This window comes from Lampetra planeri, chromosome 6, assembly GCF_965212315.1.
Source record: "Lampetra planeri chromosome 6, kcLamPlan1.2.h2, whole genome shotgun sequence".
NCBI lineage: Eukaryota > Metazoa > Chordata > Hyperoartia > Petromyzontiformes > Petromyzontidae > Lampetra > Lampetra planeri.
Window position 1 is genome coordinate 475,358 of NC_136112.1, and position 15,836 is coordinate 491,193.

The 15,836-nt window shown below is 58.2% G+C and overlaps 1 protein-coding gene across 1 annotated transcript in view; it reads left to right on the plus strand.

The window, feature by feature from the left end:
* The first annotated feature begins 876 nt into the window (after positions 1 to 876).
* The window catches only part of TTC28 (tetratricopeptide repeat domain 28), a 33,939-nt gene continuing 18,979 nt past the window's right edge, over positions 877 to 15,836 (plus strand). Inside the window, exons 1-5 of the mRNA XM_078595150.1 lie at positions 877 to 1,286; positions 3,558 to 3,878; positions 14,058 to 14,205; positions 15,022 to 15,294; positions 15,468 to 15,598. Coding sequence (XP_078451276.1) covers positions 1,236 to 1,286; positions 3,558 to 3,878; positions 14,058 to 14,205; positions 15,022 to 15,294; positions 15,468 to 15,598 — 924 coding nt within the window. The 5' untranslated portion in view covers positions 877 to 1,235. The remainder of the gene's footprint in view (positions 1,287 to 3,557; positions 3,879 to 14,057; positions 14,206 to 15,021; positions 15,295 to 15,467; positions 15,599 to 15,836) is intronic.

Genomic DNA, 15,836 nt, shown 5'->3' on the forward strand with positions numbered 1-15,836 from the left:
ATACAAAGATAAATATAAAAGTAATTCTAACACAACCCATGATCACAAGGGCCTTCTGGGAGTGCATCATTTCAGCAATATTGATTCAGCACAAGCAAACTCCTGAACCGGTTTTGACGTTCAGTGTCTCACCAGCAGAGCCAGGCTTCGCTTGAATCAATTCTGGTGAACTTGTCGGATGTTGTTTGGCAAGAGACCTCTCCCCCCCCCCCTCTCCCCTCTCTGTCAGATGATGGGTCCTGGGTCAATGTCACGAATGCCGAACGGCGCTTCTCAGATCCCAGTGGGGTTGGAATGACGGGCCCAGCGACAGCTGCAAGTCCCGCTCTGGGTGATCGCGGTCCCACCCGCCACCCCGTGCCGGGTAACGGTCCCCTTGCTCCTCGGGCAGGGAGCACGGGGGGGGTGGTGGTGGTGGGGTGGTGGTGGTTTCAAGTTTTCATTTCAAGTTTCATTTATTAGGTATAGCCCTGTGAGCCATTCGGCTCTTGAATCGGGTGCAACCGGTGGTGGTGGTGTGGTGGTGGTGTGGTGGGGTGGTGGTGGTGTGGTGGTGGTGGTGGGGTGGTGTGGTGGTGGTGGTGTGGTGGTGGTGTGGTGGTGGTGGTGGGGTGGTGTGGTGGTGGTGGTGGGGTGGTGTGGTGGTGGTGGTGTGGTGGTGGTGTGGTGGTGGTGTGGTGGTGGTGGTGGTGCGGTGGTGGTGGTGCGGTGGTGGTGGTGCGGTGGTGGTGGTGCGGTGGTGGTGGTGCGGTGGTGGTGGTGCGGTGGTATTGTGGTGGTGGTGTGGTAGTGGTGGTGTGGTAGTGTTGGTGAGGTGGTGGTGCGGTGGTGTGGTGGGGTGGTGTGGTGGTGGTAGTGGTGGTGTAATGGTGGGTCGGGCCCCGTGGCCGCGACTCCCATTCCTCCCGGCGGGTGGCGCTCGGCTCCGGGAGCGGAGGCCGCGCGGCTGCAGCATGAACATGGCGCCACGTCTCGCACAAGTTGGCGCTCGCGGCTCGACAACACTTTTCTCGCCGCCGCCGCCGCAGCAGCAGCCGCAGCAGCCGCTCGCATAAACTTTGGCCGCTTGCTGTGGCCGCGTCGAGGCTTGGGGATGAGTCCGGCGAGGTGGGGCCGAGTCGGCCCGGCCGCGAGCTGAGAGGAGGGGGAGGAGGAGAGCGGCGAGAGGAGGAGGAGGCGGAGACGGGGAGAGCGGCAGAGGGACGAGGGCACGACGCGGCGCCTTTCTCCACCCCATGGAACGCCTCAAGTTGCGAGCTCCGGCCGCCGCCGCTGAGGAGGAGGAGGTAGGTTTGGGTCTCGGGTACCGGGGAACCCCTCGGAAGCCCTGGGGGGGGGGGACCCCAAGGGGCCCCCTCTCGGCCGCGCACCGGGGGTCCCTTGTCCCCCTCGTCTCGCAAGATCTACCGCGACGGGGGAACAATGGGGGCGCGGGTTGAGGGACCGTGCCTGCTCCATAACAAAGAGCCAGGGGCCAAGTGCATGGAGGTGGTGGTAGTGGGGATGATGACGACGATGGTGGTGGTGATGGGTGAGTGCTCATTGTTCGCGAACTCGTGTTGGATGGGGGTGGCGTGGGTGGGGGGGGCGCAATCAGGAGATGGAACTCCAAGTGAGGGTGAGGGCACAAGTGTTGAGTGATTCAGTTCTCCTTGTTTTATTGTTTCATGATCACGACAGACGTGGCCTGGGCGGGGGGTGGGGGGGGGGGTCGTGTGGCCTCCGTGTGACTCGAGGGGTTCCCTGTGGGCACTCCTGCACGTGTGCACGTCTTGACGTGGTGTGCCGCGCGCGATCCGCTGAGAGCGCCGCGGGGTCTCTATCCCCCAGACCCCCGGTCCCCGCTTCACCGAGTGAGAGAGAGAGAAACATTATATATAATATATACTATATATATAATTATTATATATATAATATTATATATATAATAATATATAAATACCCCTCCGGAAATCACTGGAATACAGGAACGCATTTGTTTGCGGCGCCTTCTCGTCGCCCCCGCGGGCCTCTCCGGCACGACGCCTGCGCGCGATCCTAAATATAGCGCGCCCCCCCCTCTCTCCTGCCCCCCCCTCTCTCCTGCCCCCCCTTCTCTCCTGCCCCCCCTCTCTCCTGCCCCCCCTCTTTCCTGCCCCCCCCCCCCTTTCTCTACTGGCAGGGGGGCAGGGTCCCCTCGCCTGCACTGGTAGAGAACCTGGCTCCAGAGGGCCCCTCACACAGACCCCCACACACAGACCCCCTCGCATAGACCCCTCACACAGACCCCCTCACACAGACCCCCTCACACAGACCCCTCACACAGACCCCTCACACAGACCCCCTCACACAGACCCCCTCAGCTGCTGGAGCCTCACTGGAGGCAGCGGTGTGGTGTGGTTGGCACGGGCCCTGGTTCAAGTTGTTAAATGGGGACACGTCTGTCCAGTTGCCCTCCCTTCCCCTTGCTGCTTCGTGGCCCAGCACCCCTGTGGTCCATTACACTTGGCCCAGTTGCACCGTCACCTCCATTGGCGGGGCCCTGTTGTCATTTTCGTGACACATTCGAAAGTACTAATGTGTATTCCTCTTTCATTTAAAACGATGTAAATTAAATTACATATAAGGTGTGTTGTGCAACTGGACATTGGGTTTCAGAACCACTTACCAGGACCTGGGACCCAACTCTGATCCTCTGCCGGTGGGGTCCAGGGTCCCAGGGCTACTCACTGACCATGAGCCAGGCTTCATGTCACCACCATTGGCTGGGCCCCATATGAGCCAACGGTAGCCTCGTACAAGAGACCTCGGAAGTTTATAGTTCTCCGAAACCTGATGATTGGTATCGGCGATCTAGGAGGTTGATAGATGTGCACACGTCTCACACACGTAGGTGCTGGACACCTGCCAGAGGCTCGGTGCACGAGTGCATTGTTTGAAATTAATAATGAAACTTTATTCCAAGTTTAAGAAATACTGCGAGTATAATTTATGGCCTACAAATAAACATCGTGGAATGCTCTTTGGCGTGAGCGAGGCAGCTGCACTTAAAGCGCGCCCTGGTCGGGAGGCGGCAGAGTTGGGGGTCAGGGTTCCACTTGGCCCAGTTGCTCATTCTGAGTTGTGCTGTCTTTCTTGGCTACACCTGCTCACTGTGTCTGGCTGTTCCTGTACCTTGTGTCCAGCTGTGACGACAGTGTGTGTGTGAGGATTCTCAAAGGCTGTGCCCATCTGTGTCTGCAGTTTGCTTTTGGCTGTTGCTGAATGCTGTTTCTAGCTGTGGAGGTTGTGTTTGGCCCTGCTGCTTATATCTAACTGTGCTTGCAGCTTTTGCTCGGCTGTAGTTGCGCGTTGTTGTTGGTACCTGCTCGTGTTGTTGGGTTGCTGCTGAAGGCTTTGCCTGGCTGTATCTTCAGGCTGCGTCTGGTCGTGTTAGCAGCCTCTGTCTGGCCGTACGTAAAGCTTGTGCTCGGCTATATTTGTAGGTTTTGATTGTGCATGCTCGCTGTGTTTGGCTGTATCCGCAGGCTGTGTCTGCCTGTACGTGACAAGCCGTGCCACGCTCTTTGTCGTTCCAGGACTGCGACCCCCCAGATGCTGAAAGCGGCGCCGGCGGCGACGGCGATGCCGACGTTGCTGCGCCGTGCACGAGCAGCACGGGAACGACGGTGCCTGGCGGGAAGGGAGCGCTGGCGGAGCGGGTGCGAGCGGCGGGCGTCGCGTGCCAGGCCGGTGACTTTGCCGGTGCCGTGCGGCTCTACGGGGAGGCGGTGGCCATGAGCCCCCAGAACTGTGCCCTCTATTGCAACCGCGCGGCTGCGCTGGCGCGGATGGGTCAGCACCAGCGTGCGCTGCAGGACGCCGAGACGGCGCAGCGCATCAACCCGCGTTTCCCAAAGGTGAGCGACGGCGGGTGGCGACGGGCGGTCATCTCGGTCAGTCAATCCATGGCACCTGGATCTGTCCCGTGACCTCTCCTGCCAGTAGGCGTTCGACACTTCACGTGGCCTTAACGTGCACATAGCCTGGCACAAGCATCGTGGTGATGTCACCGCCACTTAGTGGCGAATGGCGGTTGTTGTTGTTGGTGGGACAGTGCTCATGATGTGGTTCGTGTTTCGAGAAGTGGGTGACCAATGGAGGCTCCGTGGCGACTAACCGGTCTGTCTTTGCACTTCGGCTGATCAGTGTTTGCGTTGATAGATATGAGTGTATTCACTTGTGGAATCATGTATTAAAATCTATTCTCATGATATACACAATCAAATTGTGCGTGGGACAGTTGATATTTTCAATTTATTTCGAATGAATATTTGTGTCACAGAAGTCCCTACAGATTCTACATTCACCACAGTGGTGAAAAACTGTGATTTATTTAATAAAATTGTGACTTTTTTTGAGAATTGATTGAAATGTGAGGACGGTGAATCGTTATATGCCTGTCAAACAGTTTTAATTGCAATGGGATGTTTGCGGCAGATGCAAAGTCTCTCAATAATCATTTGCAGCATTTTGCCAATAGACTGCTGGATAAAAGCCTCCCCGCACTGTCAGTCATGGGGGTTATAGTGGTCAATGTATGTATGTTGAACTTCTTTCGCACCGTACGTAGCCAACCGTGCTAATCAGAGGTGCGGTGCAGGATGGTGAAGGGGGGGGTTGGGCCCACAAATGTGTTTGGATGTAATTCGTCACTCAATCAGCCATGTCTGTGAATCCAACTCAAATCATCGGGTTTATTGCTTACCACTGCTCCGCCACTCCACCCTGCTTTCTCATGAGGAGGACCAAAAATAAAGAGTGGTTTTCCACTTAATTGAGCATCTGCAGTGCTCACTTTCTTTGTACAGCCCTGATTTATGGAGAAAATTCCACATTTTTATGACAGAAGTAAGCCACGGAAAAGGATATCCACTCTTGAATTTACACAAAGTGGTACACATTTTGTCTACCCCAGAGGGATACAGGGCTGAGTTGACGCCCAAACGAGATTCGAACTTGGAACCTTGTGATGTCGGGATGTGTGCTCCCACCGCTGTATCACCTGGCTATTTAAAAGTGGGTCTTGGTCACCATTAACGAATCGGAATGTGGGCCTCACTGTCAAGCTCTGTACGCACAGTTCCTTCAGCCTCGCTTCTGTGTTGAACTCTGACCTCACTGGAGAGAATTGCACCGAATTGTCATGGGACGCACTCTGCCGCGTGCACATATGTGTGCAGACAGCGGCACTCTCCTGCACATGTTCACTACATTTGCTGGATATGGTGTGCCGGTTGTATAAATATTTTTTTACGGGTCGCCAACCCGGACAGACGCGGCTGAAATTAATCCCAGGCCGTAGCCAAATGCGAAGCGGGGTTCTGTCCCGTGGCCACGAGACTCGGCAAGTGGAGGCCGGCGGCGGTTAACGGTGTTCCACTCAGGGTGCCGTTGCTTTTTCTTGACAATGGCGGTTGTGGTGTCACCTCTGTTGCGACGGTGCTCGTGGTGCCAACAGAGACCGGTACTCTGGTTGCCCATCACTCCACGTCGTGCCATTACTGGGCATTCCCATTGCGTTGCCGGGTATTCCCGGGCTGTTACTGAGGCCAGGTAACTGTGGCTGAAAATATCTCTTACAGCCTTGGCTCTCTCCCTCTGCTTGTACGCGCAGACGCTCAGGACACTTACCCGCGCTCAACGAACACACACATCCGTCTCTGTCTGTGCTCCGTGGGAATGCCCTTTTGCCAAACAATGCCCCGAGTAAGTGCGGTGATTTATTTGGTGAGCAGCGTTTATGTGGCTCGCTATTTCCGTGCACATTGTTGTTGTGGTGCCATTTTTTTACACGACGGATGGGATTGTGCTCTGTCGGAAGCGGAGTTTTCGCGAGCCAGGGAGTAGGAGAGGCAGTTGAGACCGGCGCTCCTCACGCATGGAACCTTCACCCAGCCCCAACTCCACCGTCAGGCTCCCTGTGCCCTCTGTGCGAAAGGCACGAGGCTGCTCTAGTGTATCCTGCGCGTGTGCGAGCGTGTGGGTCGGCAGCCGAGCAGACGTGAGCAAGCAGCACGCTTGACTTGACGTTTCCATCTGTTGGTTTTTTTCTTGATAATTGTTGGGTGGTATTTTATTAACATTATTGCGATAGAGGTGAGGAGTGGTGGTGCAGTGCTAAGCATGCTGCACTTTGAACCCGGCAAGGAGTTAACACCAGTGGCGAGTGATATCTGAATCAGTCCTGCTATACCAACCTGCACCTCGCCAGACAATAGTCAAACAACCCCCACGATCGACATGGCATTGGAAGGCCTTCATTCAGCAGTGCATTGACAAAGGGTCTTTAAATCATTATTACATAGTTTTTATTACTTTGTGGTGGTTGGCTTTTCACATTAAATTAAAACAGTTTATTTTCTTTTGAGGCCCATGCCAGTGCTGTGATGGGTGATTGCACCATGCGAACGGGAGACTTGGGATGAATAGAGAGACCTGCGATGAGATGGGGAGACCTGAGACAAAGATTTGGGCAAAAAACCAACAGCGTTCGGCGCGGGGTCGGTGCAGGAGGAGTGCACGTGGCGAGGGTTCAGGAGCAGTGTGCAGCGGTGGGTCTTCGGCGTGGGGGGGCGGCAGTTGGTCCGGGGCACGGGGCAGGCGTGAGCATGAGAGATCAGGGGAGAACAAGCCGTGACTTGAAAGGAATTCTGCGCTTGACCCACCCGGTAGGCAAGGTGTTCCCCGGGGAGGGAGCCGAGGGGGGAGGAGGAGGAGGGTGGGGGGGAGGAGGCGGAGGGTGGGGGGGAGGAGGAGGGTGGGGGGGAGGAGGCGGAGGGTGTGGGGGAGGAGGAGGAGGGTGGGGGGGAGGAGGAGGAGGGTGGGGGGGGGGAGGAGGAGGAGGGTGGGGGGGAGGAGGAGGAGGGTGGGGGGGAGGAGGAGGAGGGTGGGGGGGAGGAGGAGGATGGTGGGGGGGAGGAGGAGGAGGGTGGGGGGGAGGAGGAGGAGGGTGGGCGGGAGGAGGAGGAGGGTGGGGGGGAAGGCGGCCCACAGATCACGGCGGATTCGTGCGACGAGGAGGCTGAATGAAGAAGAGGATGAGGAGGAGGCGAGTGGATTATTTTGGCTGCTCGGCACCCGCGAGGGGAACCGCGAGGGGAACCGCGAGGGGACCGGGAGGGGACCGGGAGGCGGGGTGGACCCGGCTCCCGGTGAGAGTGCGTGGAGAGAGGATACGGCCAGCACAACGTAGCAGCACAACACAGAGCAGCAACCCAACGCAGCAGCAACACAACGCAGCAGCAGCAGCACAACGCAGAGCAGCACAACGTAGCAGCAGCACAACGCAGAGCAGCACAACGTAGCAGCAGCACAACGTAGCAGCACAACGCAGAGCAGCACAACGTAGCAGCACAACGCAGAGCAGCACAACGTAGCAGCACAACGCAGAGCAGCACAACGTAGCACGTGCTGCCCCGCACAGGGCCACACCGTGTACATATACAGTACTTGCACACAATGGGGCAGCAGTCCACAATCACAATGCTGCAGGGCAGTACAGCGAGCACACAGCCTCACACACAGCACACACAGCACACAGCCTCACACATAGCACACAGCCTCACAAGGCACAGCATCGCCTAGGGCAGGGGTCGGCAACCTACGGCTCCGGAGCCGCATGCGGCTCTTTACGGGCTGCTTCTTGACGATATGTACGTATGTACAGTATGTACTCAGATGCATTGCGGCTCTTGAAATACTGAATTTTGTACCGAATTGGAAAGAAATGGCTCTTCTTGTTATTTTGGTTGCCGACCCCTGGCCTAGGGCAAGAGCAGCTGTCCAAGGCACAACGGCGGTACACGCAGCACAATAACAAAAGCGCACATCTCGGACTGCAATAGCGCACGCAGTGCAGCAATAGCACGCGCACTATATATCACACAGCATCGTGCCAATGGCACACACACTGCATAGCAATATCCCCACCTACGATTGGCACGGTCGGCTACGTGCGGTGCGAAGGAAGTTCTACAAACATAGATATCACACGCAGCACAGTACCAACAGCGCATAGCAGAGCAGTAACGTCACGCTACGCGCACACGCCCGGAGTGAGTGTTAAGTGAACCTCGCAGGGTCGCGGTGCGGGGGGGGTGCGGGGGGGGTGCGGGGGGGGCCCTGCGCCCGCTAATGGTGACGGTGATCGCACGGGAAGGGACGCGCCCTGCCCCCTTCCGTGCGGGGGGGGCGGGGGGGGTAGGGGCGGGGGGGTGTAGGGGCGGGGGGTAGGGGGGGTGTAGGGGCGTGGGGGTGTAGGGGCGGGGGGGGTCCCTTCGGGGGGGGGGGGAGGCGCGTCACGCGTCACGCATCGTGGGCGTCATTGTCCAGATGGGTTCCGAGCACGCGGTGATGAGTTTAGCAGCGGCACAAGAAGGAACGAGACGTGTGCATATCATCATCAGCAGCAGCAGTCGGAGCGTTAGAAAATAATGAAAGAGAAATGATCATCGTCAGCTGTAGCGTCAGAAGGAAGCTGAGCATCATCAGGAGCAGACGAGAGTCATCGGCAGCAGCAGCAGCAGCAATAACAGCAGCAGCCGAACATTGTAAGCAGCGTTACCATCGGCAACAACAAAAGAACACATTTGAGCAGCAACATCGGCAGCGAAAGACATCATCAGTAGCGGTGGCAACAGAAGACCATCATCAGCAGCATCATCAGCAGGCAGCAGGGGAGAGGCAGGCAGCTGAAGACGGGGGGACACGGGGACGCATCGAGACGCAAGGATCGTAGAGCAGGAGGGGGGAGGAGGGGGCACGGCGGGCGGGCGGGTGGGAGGCGCGCAGTCGCCCGCTCTCCTCCGCGGCTCCCCGACTCTGCTCCCGCGTCCCGTCCCACCCTGGGCCCCGCTTGGTGGCTTCGTGGGAGTCGCGGGGAGATGTGGAAGAGGTAGTCTAGGAGGAGGAGGGAGAAGGAAGAGGAGGAAGAGGCGCGGACCGCGAACAAAGAGCGGCGGGGATGTGACTCGGCGCAGCTCCATTGATGCGGGGAGAGGTCGGCTCTGGGGCCCCGGGGACCCCGGCAGCACAGACCCCGTGAACCCCTCTTCGCACCCCTGACGACCCCCTCCCCGCGGTGACGAGGGGAAGGACGAGGAGGAGGAGGGGGGGGGCCAGCGAGGAGGTGCGGCGAGTGGCACCGCCCGTGCGCGCTCAGCCGTCACTCCTCACTCACCATGATGAAATGGCAGCCGAGGAAGAAGGTGAGCGAGGGGGTGAGCGGACACGGGTGAGCGTGGGGTGAGCGAGGGGTGAGCGAGCGGTGAGGCCGAGTGACGCGGGCACGAGTTAGGGGTGAGACGGGATGGCACGTGGGCGAGTAAGCGGATTGTAGAACACGGACGAGCGAGGGGGAGTGCGGTGGGGGTAGTTGGAGGGTCATTTCGGGTTGAGTGGGTGAGCGAACACGGTGGTGAGCAGACGGGAAGCGAGCGTGGGGTTAAAGGGTTGGTCTGAGGGTGGCAGGGGTCCGGGTGCAGGTGTGGTGGTGAGCCGAGGTGGGACAAACGTGAGATGCGTGTGTGTGTGTCGGGGTGATACAACCTGGGCGAGTCTGTGTGTGTACTACAGGGGTCCTCTGCGGGGTTTCTGTAGACCCCCTCCCGACGGGGGTCCCGTTGTAAGCCGATGTAATCACGGCCAGGCCTTTGTTCCATTGTTGTTGTTGTGGCTGTGATGATCGCGGCGCCACGTGGGGTATCCCCCCCCCGCCCCCTGCTTCCCCGCGCCAGCACGCGTCTGTGCTGCCCACCACGTGCAGCACACGTGCCGTGATGGCCACAGCACAGCACGCGTGCAGCACACGTGCTGTGCTGCCCACAGCACGGCACGGGTGCAGCACACGTGGGCCTCTGCGAACAGTTGGCGGTGATGCAGAGGAGTAAGGGTCTGCCGTGTACTGCCCTGGAAGGTTATGAAGGACACGTGGTATCTTTTACAGATACGACTGGGGTGGGAGACGGGACAGACTTTAAACGCAATGCCCCCCCCCTCCCATAAACTAGAATGGAGAAATCAGAATGGAATGAATGCTGCTATAGACTGACACTGTAGACACCTCCTTGGACATATCCTGTTTACCATTATAATCTAGGGGCATTCGGTTTTTTGCCCTGTAATTCGTTTTAGTCTTCGCTGGGGAGGCGGCTGGACTAGTGTATGAGGCGATCACTTGGTCCTCCACTGTGCTGGAACAATGGCTGTACTGTAGTCGTGTACTGTTGGTAGATAACAAGGGTTATGTATTGTGCTTCGAGATCAATTGGGTGTCTGTCCCGTATTGAGTGATGTGCTGTGCTGGACATTTATGGAGTCCTCTTCTGCATTGGTAGATGCCTGGAGCCATGTCGCGTGCTGAGTAGTGAATGGTGTTGTGTATGCGCAGCATTAAGCGATCATTGGGTCTCCTTCTGCTGTGGTAGAATATGACTGGAAGCCATGTGCTGTGTTAAAATAGGTCTGGGATCATGGGTTGTGGTAGATTCGTGGGGCAGTGTATCGTGTTGGAATGTGAATGTAGTCGTGGACTTCTGGGTAGATAACAGGGGCTGTGTCCTGTGTTGTGATAACTTGGGTCCCTGTATCGTGTTGGGATCTGACTGGAGTGTCGTGTACTGTGTTGAGAGAACATTTGGGCTGTGAAATGTACCGTGTTGGTGTTGCGAGATTCAGTTTAGTGATGCCTTTTTGTTCTCTAGTGTGTTAGAAATTGACTTGAGTTCCACACTGCATTTTCGAGGAAGTGTATTAGCGGGTGGGCCCAGCACGGGGGTGCAGGGTGGGCCGTGCGGGTGGGCCCCGCACGGGGGTGCAGGGTGGGCCGTGCGGGTGGGCCCCGCACGGGGGTGCAGGGTGGGCCATGCGGGTGGGGCCCGCACGGGCGTGCAGGGTGGGCCGTGCGGGTGGGCCCCCGTACTGCAGGAGCCGTCGCTGCGTGAACACTCGTTGAATGGGCTGCGCCGTCTCGGCCGTCTCCGAGTAGCCCGGATTAGCCTGCAAATATTTGCCACCGTCGCACGGGTCAATAAACGCGCAGCCTCATTCACTCCGCTCCGCACACTCCGCTCAGCCTCCGCGTCGCCGGGGAGTGGGAAGCGAGGGAGGTGCAGAACGGGAGAGAGCCACGTTCACGTCCAAATGTTGATTTTAATTTTAATTGGGCCTGGCCACACAGTGAGTGCTTTCTCTGCTGATTCCTTATTAGCTGCACAAACAAAGGTGGTGTCTTGTACTGCCTGTGGGTGATGCTCACCGGGAGCCGATGCAGTGCCGTAGGTACCGAGCGTGCAGGCTGCGCGATGGCACCGGGGACCATGAACAATCGTGGAAGTTTGATTCTTAGTACCAGGGCATTGAATTCCTTGTACCAGGGCCCACGCTGTCCACACCACACCTTTGTGTAGAAGTGCCCGTGGGTGAATGGGACCGGGAGCGATGTGATGAGGTGTGGACGTGAGCTGGACGTGGCCACTCGTGATTAACACCTTCTATGGGCTCAACCTTTCTGCCTACCTTTCATCTCACTCAGCTCCCTTCCACGTGCTCTCATACCTCCTCTCGTCTCACTCAACTCTCACACACTCTCAGCTCCAGCCCGCAATCAATCTTCGCTAAGTGGATGGTCATTCAGTCTCCTCTGCTGCCCTCTTGGTCTGCAACTCCCTTGTCTCATTTATCCGTGCTGTAGACTCCCTGCCTCCGAAGACCTTTCTCTTCTCCTCTGCCTGTTTCGCCCTGTAAGATAAACATGCCCGCTGTTTCTGCACAGGGTCTTGAGATGCCATCACATTCAGACGTTTGTGTAAATGCTCATGATGTCGGGCCTGCGACGATTGCTCTTCCGAGGCGGAGAAGCTGCGTGTGGCCGCTACGGGGGTCACACAAAGGAGCCACCGCTCGCTAGGCGCCACGAGCAGCAGCTGGGGCCCGGCCTCCGCTTGTCCCCAGAGGGGCAGCAGGGTGCGGGCCGAACCAGGCCCGTCCCGTGTCCCGGTTGGCGTCGAGCCGTGTGGGTAACGGGCGCTTGAAGCCACTAATCCTGATTGTGCAGGACGGCTCTCGGTGACAGACACAGGAGGCCGGGCCAAGCCTCGCCACCTGATCCCCTAAGCCTCTACCTCCTCCCCCAATACCACTTCACACCATCCCCCCCCACCGCCACAACCACCCTGTCAAAGGGTGCGTGACTTTCAGCCCATCTGCAGTGAGAAGAGGCGGGAGGGCGAGTGAGGGTGTGAGGATTGGAGAAGGGGGGAGGGTGTGAGAGCAGTTTGGTGGCAGTGGTCCCGAGCACGCATTAATCACCATCGTCCTCCCGTGCCTCCCCGCGGATCAACCTTTTTGTCTTAACGCCGCCACCGCTGTGTTTACACACAACTCCTGCCAGCGCGGGCTGGGCAGCAGTGGGAACAACTGCCATGGCGTCCAGTCACCTACGTGGACAGGGAGTGAGAGAGAGCAAGAGGTGGAGGGAGGGAGGCGGTGCAGGGATGAGCAGGCTGAGCGGAGGAAAGAAGAGATAACGATGGAGTGAGGGAGGAGGCGGAGGAGGCAGACACCCTCAGCGTTCTGGTGCCAGCAGCCCCCACGTCTTAATTCCGTCTCGGTTTAATTACGCCTGTCAGAGGGATTTTTACGCTAGCAATTGTGTCTGGAGTTAAGATCTGCAGCTCATTTAGATAAACGTGTGCTCGGCGTCTCCTCCAAATGCCCGCGAGCCGGAAGTAGGCGTGCGGAGCGGGGACGGAGCACCCCGTGGTGCGAGACGATGATGGGCGCCTTGTCGCGCGCTAATTACAGCGTTGGGCAGAGATGCGCGCCTCCCCGCACCGACTGCACGGGCGTCACCGGCCGCACCTGCGTTCGGCCACACGAGCCTCGTGCAGCGGCGAGCGGCCTTCGAGCGTGCAGGTGGTGCAATTGCGCCAGGGACCCAGGGACCGCAGCGGCCCGGCCCAGGCGCCGGGCTACGAAGAGGGGGGATTGACCTGGGGGCCCCGTTTCATATCCTTGCACCAGCAGGAGCCATGCTAAGCATGCTGCACGCCTGGGACCGGTTCAGACATCATTCGCCACTGGTCTCTGGTGCTAACTGCTGTGCCACCACTCCACCCCAACTAAATGCAAATTATATGCTAATTTTCTATTTGGGCTAAATCAAATCGCGACCCTGAATCGTGCCGAATGATCAAATAGCCTGCGGGGGCTGGTGGACGGTTCCTCGTCCAACAAACCCGGCTCGGTCGCCTGCTCCGCATGGCGCCGTTTCTCAGCTGTGTGCGGCGCACACACACCGTGGCGCCGTTCCACCGCCAGTCTCCTCGTGACGGCTTTATTCGGCGCACGCCACGCTCCGCCAGGACGGCGCGTTCCGCCCGCACGCGCGGCAGGGCGTCGCACCTCTGCCGGGGTGCTCCGTGCGCACGCGGTGTGAAATCCGGCGCCGTGGAGCGTTGCTTAGCACCGACTGCATCGCTGTGCCTCGCCGGAGCGAGTCGGCGTGCCGCAAGGCGCGATGGTGGCGCCAGTTGCGGTGATGGGGTCTGTGATGTCAGTCCAAATGTACGTACGTTGTATGTATGTTGAACTTCTTTTGCACTGTACATAGCCAACCGTGCTAATCGGAGGTGTGGGAAAAGGACAAAAAACTCAACGTAAAAAGCAGTTCCTCTTAAAATCTTGCTCGTCCCTTTTAGGGCGATGTTGGAGAGTGGTGATGGTGAGAGATAATCGAGAGGAGGAGGAGGTTGTAATGCACACCTCATGGTTGTACTGCACACATCACCGATGTGTTTCAGCACGTACCGCGTGCTATCCGGTGTGATGTCCAACATTTTTTTGCACGTGCTGGGAGCTTCTTTAGGACCGACTCTAACTCTTCAGTTCTTGCAGTAGCTCCCGGCATGTGTCGGACATCGCTCCCTTCGATGCTCGATACAACGCAGAAGACACGTCGGGGAGCTATTTCTTGTGTTGCGCCGCCTGATGGGACGTTTAATTTGACACGAGGGCAACGGTAACTGTGCGGCGTGCAGGCCTACTTCCGGCAGGGCCTGGCGCTGCAGTACCTGGGCCGGCACGCCGACGCCCTGGCCGCTTTCGCATCCGGCCTGGCCCAGGATGCCAAGAGCCTGCAGCTGCTCGTCGGGATGGTGGAGGCCGCCATGAAGTCGCCGCTCAGAGGTGCGTACCCGCACGGCGGCTCCACTTGGGCCCCAGCTGACCTCACCACGTGACCCGCGTGGTGGCCTCAGGGGGCCGCCACAGCACGCCTTAATTTGACCTGCGCACAGGCAGGTGCAGGCCTCTCGCTGAGGCTAAAGTAACACGGGTGAATTGCTGGTTCCTGATAGGTACACGAGGCCAAATGTAGCAAGCAAGCTAGCTGGCACGCCATGCTGGCTAGCTGGCACTCCACGTTCCGTGAGTAGTCTTGTCAGCGTTTGATAAATGCAGTGGCATTTAGCTCCTGATTCCCATCTTGACAAAATCACGAAATCGCATTGCCCTTGGCGTTTTGTATCGGATGTCTCCCGCTATCGGTGGTGGGAGACATCGGTGCAGTTTGGGTTGAAAAGGACATTTTCTTGTGCGTGCAGATTCCCATAATTGTGGTCGTGTGTGTGTGTGTTTTTATGGAAATCTGTACTCAGTGGGTCCAATTCATGGATGCTAACATCAGTAGCTGTGTGTAAACGTCAGCACTAAGGAATGCACCGTGCATACCTTGCCGAAGTTGATGTTGCGTGACCAGGTGAGAAGTTCAGAGTCCCATGAGCCAGGGTGACCAGGGTCACCACAATGACAAAAATGAATCAAAACAACCCAGCAAGGAAATTATGCAAATAGGTGCTTACTAACAGCGCTTGCCCCAACAGTCTGTTAATGCTACACGGGATAACTTTTTTTTGTGTGTGCGTGCATGCGTGTGTGCGTGCATGCGTGTGTGCGTGCATGCGTGTGTGCGTCGTGTCTGTACCGCTCGCCCGCGCGTCTCAGGCTCACTGGGCCCGACGTACGAGCGGCTGCAGAAGATGCGTCTGGACAAGAGCCCCTTCGTGGTGGTGTCGGTGATCGGCCAGGAGCTGCTGGCGAGCGGCGAGCACCGCGCCTCTGTCGTGGTGCTCGAGGCGGCGCTCAGCATCGGCTCGTGCAGCCTCAAGCTGCGCGGCTCCGTCTTCTCGGCGCTGAGCTCGGCCTACTGGGCGCTGGGGCAGCCGCACAAGGCCATCGCCTACATGCAGCAGGACCTACAGGTTGCCAAGGCCCTCGGTGAGACTCCGGCCGTCGCTGCTGCTGCTGCCTCCGCTGACATGTTTTGCCGATGTTTGTTTGTGTGTATCGCGTCTTTGTGTAGCATCACTGCTTTACTCGACGCTGTATTGCACGCCGTACCATATGCTGCACCGTGTGCTGTGTACCGTGTGCTGTGTCCCGTCTGGCAGGTGACCCTGCGGGTGAGTGCCGGGCGCTGGCCAACCTCGGGGCTGCCCACTTCTCCCAGGGGAACTACAAGGAGGCCCTCAACAGCCACCGCCTGCAGCTGGTGGTCGCCATGAAGCAGAAGAACCGAGAGGTGAGGCCACAGGCCTGGCCCCCGCCTGCCGTCGGAGGCTCTTGATCCCCTGAGGATGCCCTGGCCATCGGCAGCTCTGTCTCTGTTGCCCCGGCAGCAGAGACAGAGCTGCCGTCCTTTATGTTGGTGCTGGGCCCCAGCCGCTCCCTCCCTCCCTCCACCTCTACCACAGTTTAGTTTTTGTTTTCGATTTTTGTAAAGCGTCTTGAGATGCGACTGTACGGTCGGCGCGACGTGT